The sequence below is a fragment of the Leptopilina heterotoma genome, unplaced genomic scaffold, assembly GCF_015476425.1.
Source record: "Leptopilina heterotoma isolate Lh14 unplaced genomic scaffold, ASM1547642v1 Lhet_142, whole genome shotgun sequence".
Taxonomy (NCBI): Eukaryota; Metazoa; Arthropoda; class Insecta; order Hymenoptera; family Figitidae; genus Leptopilina; species Leptopilina heterotoma.
In genome coordinates this window covers 1,702,732-1,710,565 of record NW_025110861.1, presented here as the reverse complement: position 1 = coordinate 1,710,565, position 7,834 = coordinate 1,702,732, and the positions used below count along the sequence as shown (strand labels likewise).

The window sequence follows — 7,834 nt, the reverse complement described above, 5'->3', positions numbered from 1 at the left end:
TAATAGTAAATTATGCAACAAAGGCGTAATATGGTCACTCTATGCTATACATGTGCCAATGCATGCTAAATTCTCCCATATAACACAGCTGGTCAATAAAGTGTCCATTATTGCCCTAGGGTAATAATGACTACTTAATTGACCTGTGAGCAATGATCAATAAAATACAATTTATTACTGATATTTCGAGGCAATATTGCCTAAATATTCCCTCAATATTTCTTGGCAGTATTACATCAATACGAGAGGGTCGATTCTGTAACTTTTCCACTTTCCACCCCCCCACTTTCACTTCCCACTCGAACTATCTCAGGGTGTCTAACAAGGATTGAGAAAATAATTCCCTGACTTTTTACTAATTTTATTTCTGCTTTCTTGGGACAAAAATATGGTAACTGACATAAATATTTAACAATAAATTAATATCTAATGATAGAAACAAACGATAATAAAAATCTTCCAAGTTTTGTTAAATTAAAACAATTTTTTATTAAAAAAAATTTTAATTTTTTTATAAATTTTTAGAAATTTCTTTGACTTTCAATGAAATTCTCTGACATTTCCTGACTTCCCTGACCGTTAGACATTCTATTAATAGTTTCCACCCTTTGGTAAAAAATATAAATTTATAAAAAATTCGAAAAACCGAATTTCATTAAAATTCGACATTTTTTCTTTTGTTTTATAACATTAAGCTTCATTATTTTTGGGCTCTTCAAAAACACTTTACTAATTTAACAGTCTTTAACCTTTGGTATAAAATTTAAAGTTATGAAAAATTATCAAAAATTCGAAAAACCGAATTTTTTAAAATTCAACATTTTTTCTTCTCTCTTATGGCATTTACCTTCATTATTTTTGGGCTCTTCAAAAACACTTTACTTATTTATTTGTCTTCACCCTTTGGTTAAAAATTAAAAATTATCAAAAATTCGAACAACCGAATTTCTTAAATTCAACATTTTTTCTCCTCTTTTATGGCATTTAGCTTCATTATTTTTGTGCTTTTGGAAAATACTTTACTTATTTAATAGTCTCGACTCTTTGGTAAAAAATCTAAAATTATCGAAAATTATCAAAAATTCAAAAATCCGAATTTCTTAAAATTCAACATTTTTTCCTCAATTTTATGGGATTTAGGTTTATTATTTTTGTGCTTTTGGAAAATACTTTACTTATTTATTTGTCTTCACCCTTTGGTTAAAAATTAAAAATTATCAAAAATTCAAAAAACCGAATTTTTTAAAATTCAACATTTTTTCTTCTCTCTTATGGCATTTAGCTTCATTATTTTTGTGCTTTTGGAAAATACTTTACTTATTTAATAGTCTTCACACTTCACACTTTTAATTTTTGTATAAATTTTTAGAAATTTTCCTGACTTTCAATGAAATTTTCTGACATTACCTGACTTTTCCATGACTTTTTCCTGACCAAAAAAATTCCCTGACTTCCCTAACTTCCCTGACCGTCAGACACCCTGCTATCTGTTTTCCACTTATCACTCGTAATTTCACTTTCCACTTTTGTTTCCTACTTTCAACTCCTACTTCCCACTCCAGACTTTCCACTCTCACTTTCCATTCCCACTTTCCAATTTCACTTCCCACTTTCACTTCTTACTTTTACACTCCCTTCACACTTCACTTTCAACTCCCAGTTTCACTTCCAACTTTCCATTTCCTACTTTAATTCACACTTTCCATTTTTAATTTTCTTTTTTCTATTTTGAAAAACTAATTTTATATATTACTATAATTTTTTCCCTTATCTTATAAAATTTCATCATCAAAAATCGAATTTGTTTTTGAATAGAAAATAAAAACTCGTTAAAGTCGAAAGTAAGAAGTGAGAGTGGAAATGGGATGTGACAGTGGAAAGTGGGAAGAAGAAAGAGAGAGTGGAAATTGGGTGTGGAAATTAGGAGTGGAAAATGGGAAGTGAAAATGGAAAGTAGGAAGTAAGAATGAAAAATGGAAAGTGAGAGTGAAAAGTGGGAAGAGGAAAGTGGGAGTGGAAATTTAAATTGGGAGTAGGAAGTGAGAATGAAAACTGGGAAGTGTCAGCGGAAAGTGGAAAGAGGAAAGTGAGAAAAGAAAGTGGGTATGGAAATGGGAAGTGCCAGTGGAAAGTGGGAGTTAGATTTAAAAGTGAGAGTGGTCAGTGAAAGTGGAAAGTAGGAAGTGAGAATGCAAATAGGAAGTGACATCAGTGGAAAGTGGGAGTGAGAGTGAAAAGTGAGAATGGGCAGTGAATGTAGGAAGTTAGAATGAAAAATGGGGAGTGACAGTGGAAAGTGGGAGTGGAAAGTGAAAGTGGAAAGTAAGAAGTGCGAATGAAAAATTGGGAGTGACAGTGGAAAGTGGGAGTGAGAGTGAAATGTGGGCTGTGGGAAGAGGAAAGTGGGAGTGGAAATTGAAATTGGGAGTGGAAAGTAGGAAGTGAGAATGAAAAATGAGAAGTGCCAGTAAAAAGTGGGAAGAGGAAAGTAAGAGAGGAAAGTGGGAATGGAAAGTAGGAAGAGGATAGTTGGAGTGGAAATTGCAAATTCAGAGTGGAAAGTGAGACGTGAATGTGGGAGTGGAAAGTGAAAAATTACAAAATCGACACCCTGTCTGGAATTTTTGTCATAAGGCTTGCCACAGGATGGACATAATCAATGATGAAAAAATGTTGTCTCAACTTTGCAGGGTAATATTGATACAATATTCAACTCAAATTTTATGTTATTTAGATTCTCTCTTAATTTTTTGAATTTCAAACCCAGAGGTCTGCGTGTGAGTTTATATGTGAGCAATTTAGAAGCGCTCACTGGAACTTGAAGGTTTATTAGAGTAGACATCGGAGTGACTGGCGAGATATATAGAATTGGGGCGAGATACACGTTACTAATGACTTAGAGCAATTTTTAGATATAATTTATTTTAATAAAAGTAATATAAATTTAGGAATGTAGCTAAAGCTTTTAAAAAATAATTTTTTAATGTATGAAACGCTTAAATAAATTTTTTATTAAAAAATGTATTTCATTTTGAATTTTGCATTTAGTATATTTATAGTTTAATTGAAATTAAAGAAGTTCCATATTACTTGTATAGAAAATAATATTTCATATATTTATTACATATTACACCCTCTAAAAAATGTTCAAAGACGCGCTTGGTAATTAAAAATATTTATTACTACTTTTCTGAATATTTAATTTGTTTACACAAATTAACATTATTTATTTACATCTTTTCATTTTGAAATATTTGTTTTTAATCCAAATGGTACGACGTTAAATACATAACATTTTCCATCGAAGATAAATCTCGTATATTTTTTTTTAATCTTCTTCTAATAGAATTTGCCAAAAACTACTGAATAAATCTAACAAAGACATTATTTTCACACCCGTACAACGTTGAAATAATAATTCTGTTATTTCTCCGCGTTCATAACAATCAGTTAATATACTTCATTCACTTTTCTCGCATCTAAGCAAAATCTTATAGTGTCATCTTTTTTTTATAGAAATACAAATTGGATTGCAATACGACGTATTCATTCTTTTAGTTATATTGTTTAATTTTTAATAATTATTTTTATAATTATTTATTTAACCTTAATTTGTTAATTATTATATTTTTTATAATTATCCTACGAACGAAAGATAAAAATTATCTAATCTAGAAGTTGATAAATAGAAAGAATAAAAATCTGAATTACTGAATAATTACTAGAGCAGATTCCTTTAGTTAAGTTACAAAGCGACAAGTTGCTATGGTTACCATTTTTATAGCAACGGTTGCTACAAAAACAACCATTACAATATCAACGGTTGCTATGGTAACGATTACCATAGGTAACTGTTTCAAATGATTTTATAATTATTCAAAAAGAAATGTGTAATGAACTTGAGGATAGTTTTTTAAATTTATATTAATTGTTGGATAAAAGCAGTTTATACAAAAATGCATTTTTTTTTCTTTTGGTAACTTGTAGCAAGGTGAGACGACATATAAGAGAAAGGTTGAAAAGTCCTGACTTTATCTGGCTGAGATGTAAAAGGAGGAAGAAAATGAATAAATTCTCAGAGAGCTATATAAAAGTCTGTTACATTGCGCTCGATATCAAATCGTTTTAGTACTCGCGAGTGTCTCATTTCTTTTTTTTGCGTAGAAGAATATAAATCAAATGAAGATCTTGGTTTGTTATTTATTCTAATTAAATGAAAAAAATTTCTGACATACGTTAACTTTTCGATTTTGGAAATGTGTCGAAAATTATGATAATTAAACTTATTTTTTTTTATTTATTTGAATTTTTTTGATGTTATAGTTATCCGGGATGAAATTTAAGCTTCAGTTTGTTCTTAAATTTGTAGATTTTATTTAGGTTTCAATAGTCGTAAAGAAAGTTTTAATTTATTCATTAGGACCTATTATGCCATAAAATATCAGAATTTTTCATTTTTAGGTAATAAAAAGTAGAGTTTACAGTTAATAAAGTTGATGAATCTTGTAATAGTGTATTAAGCAAGAAGGGGCCAACGGCAGATTAAGTTGACGTTTGTAGGATAAGCTGACGTCAACGTAAATTTGGTTGCTTTGGTCTCATGTTATTTTTTATTCGAATAATACAAAAGTGTTGTTATCTTGCTAAGTTCCTCCGTATAGCCCAACTGCTCAAGAAAGTGACCATTATTGCACTAGGGTAATAATGAGTACTTTATTGCTCTAGGACAATAATGAGTACTTTATTGCTCTAGGGCAATAATGGTCCATAATACGCCGGAGTTGCATAAACATATTTTCATGTTTCCAAATCAATATTTGACCATTGACTGTATTTACACTTGACTTCTTTTTAATGAGTATAACTAACAATAAGAAGAAGCAATAAACATAAATTATATATCCAAAAATGCATAAAATCATTGCCTACCAACTTTTATTAAAACATCTCCTTCGTTATGTACATTAAAGATTTTCATTACTTTAATTAAAGCCTTAAAAGATAATTATAAATGTCTGCTTCAAAATATAGCATTCAACGTTTTACGTGATGTTATCTACAACACTCATTTTTAATATGATTCAAATTGAGTAATTAACGCTACCCAAAAGGCAGTCTAATTTTTTACCGTGAGCCTAAATATCATCTACGAAATTATATTCAAAAAGTGACTTAAATTTCGACTTCGGTAATTATTTCCCGACAAATATTTTCTTCTTTTTATCTTTCATTTTTTATATTTTCTTTTTTGTGTTTTATCCACTTTTTGTAATGATTTTTTTCATTTTAATTGAATTTGAATTTTATTCATTCATTTCATTTGTTTCACTCATTTATTTCAAACGGTTTTTTTTTTTCGTGAAAAAATCGTAGGTGTTTTTAGTAGCGACACTAGTGGTCGTGAAAGCTTATCGATACGGACGATTTCAAAGATCACCTCAACATCGAAGACCATTTCGTTCCTATTCTTTGCATAACGGTGCATCAAGTTTTAAATCTCGACGTTCACCACCGTGGGATTCGTTGCCGCCATTCATGAAAGCAGAAATGATGATGAACGATATGCCAATGATTTTAGAATCAAAACCAGCAGCTCCCTTACCACAGGATTTTGAGATTAAACTCCCGTCAATTATTCATGATCTTCCATCGTTACTTCGTAAACCGACAATTATTATCGGTGACAAAATACCAATCTTTCATGGATCATCGTTTATTATTCGTGATCCTCCACCAGCAATGATGGCTGCAGATGCTCCGAAAGCACCTGAACCTGCAATGATGCCGGCGGCACCTGCACCAATGATGCCAGCACCTGAGCCAATGATGCCAGAACCTGAACCAATGATGGTGCCACCTACACCTGCAGTAGCACCAGCAGCAGCTGCGGCGGAACCTCCGATGGCGATGTCATGTTCCAAACCTCCACCTCCATCATATGGACCATGGGCAGATCAAACTTTATCTCTACCACCAGAATTCTTTATGACTGATGAATCTAATCATTTAAGTGGAGGTATGTTTTTAATTTAGGAAAATTTTATTTAATAATTCACTTTAAAATCGGTAAACACGAGAAATTGATTATAAGTGACCGTGTCAACTGATAATTTTAAAGTAATTTGTAATAATTAATTTTTTGAATATTAAAACTTTTGCACATCACTATTGTATTTTAAACTTTCGTACAAAATTTCAGCTCAATTTATTAAATATTTTAAAGCGAAAAGTGATAAAAAAATTACCATTGAGAACCTAACAATCACATGCTATTAAGAAAATCCTGGAATGTTCTGGAGTATTCATTTGTTTTCGGCGATTCGGATATCTCCAGGACGTTCAAACTATATTCTGAAATACCCAATGCAGTGAGGATTGTTTTGAAAAAGAAATATAACATTTTGAAAAAATCTTAAAAACAATGATATTTTGAAAAAGTTTTGAAATCAGACATTAAAAATTAAGCATGCCATATTGAGATTAAAAACTTATTTTCAAATTTTTGAAAAGTTTATAAAAATGCCTATTTTGTTCAAAGAGTTTACATAGAAATAAGATTATGATCTAAAGTAATTATTATTTACTATTTTTTCTGAATAATAAGAACAGTTTGTATAATTTTTGTTTGATTTCAATAAAAAGTTTAATAATATTTAAATTCTATATTTAATTTCCAGACAAAACTTTTAAATTTTCCCTGACCCTAAATTATATTCTGATTTACTCTAAAAATTATTAGATACTCAAAAAATATTCTATTACATTTATTTACGAATTTCTATAATTGAAAAATTATTCGAAAATATTAATAACATCTTTTTTAAATAAATATTTAATTATTATTATTTTTTAGTAGGAAATAAAATTTTTCAAAACATTTCAAATTCAAACATTTTTGAAATTCAACAACTTATCATAATTAAAGATAACAGAGTGATAAAAATCATTATTTTATATTACATTAATATTGTTACTGTAACTTCCTCAAAATTATTTTCATCATTTCAATTCAATTATTATTTTCTAATATCTGTAACTAAAATTCTATGTTAGTTAGAATTGTTAGTTAAAAGTAAGAAAAATTCAGATTTTTAAAGATTTTAATTTAAAACATTTCAAAATTTAATTATTTCTAAAAATTCATGCTATAATGCTTTCAATATTCAATATTATTATCTAAAATTTTAACTGAAATTCATTTTTAAATCAATTTTTTAATTGATTTTTAAAATTATTTAAATTATTTAAATACAGGAATAAATAATGTATTATTTCTCAAAATTAAATTCTCATAAATAATTTTATAAATAAATTTTTAAATACTTGATTTCTTTCGACTATGTAATTTTAATAAAATTTTTGAGAATAATTACATTTTTCGAGGAATTTGATTAAAATTAATTGAACTCAGGTGGAAATATTCTCGGAAATTTTGAGGGAATTTTGAGGAAATTTCCGAAAATATTTCCATTTGGGAATTCTTAGAATGAATTTTATTATTTATGAAAAAACATAATTGAATTATTGTAAAGAAAATTTATAAAAAATTTGTAAACAATAGAATTCCTGTGAAAGTTTTATTAATTATGAAAATAATTGAAATTTTGCAAAAAATTTTATTAAAATTTTTAAAAATAATTGAATTCTTTTGGAAAACTTTAGAAAAATAGTAGATATTGAAAATTATTCAATTAAGTAAATTTTTTAAAAATAATTGAAATTTTGCAAAAAATTTTATTAAAATTTTTAAAAATAATTGAATGTCTGTGAAGAATTTTATTACTTTTGAATATAATAATTGAATTTCTGTAATAATTTCGAGATCATTTCTAAC

General features: G+C 28.1%; 1 protein-coding gene across 1 annotated transcript in view; it reads left to right on the top strand.

Annotated features, from left to right (window-relative positions):
- The first annotated feature begins 4,074 nt into the window (after positions 1–4,074).
- LOC122498098 (extensin-like) overlaps positions 4,075–7,834 on the top strand; it is a 35,200-nt gene continuing 31,440 nt past the window's right edge. Inside the window, exons 1-2 of the mRNA XM_043605672.1 lie at positions 4,075–4,191; positions 5,374–6,016. Of these exons, the coding sequence (XP_043461607.1) occupies positions 4,180–4,191; positions 5,374–6,016 (655 nt within the window). The 5' untranslated portion in view covers positions 4,075–4,179. The remainder of the gene's footprint in view (positions 4,192–5,373; positions 6,017–7,834) is intronic.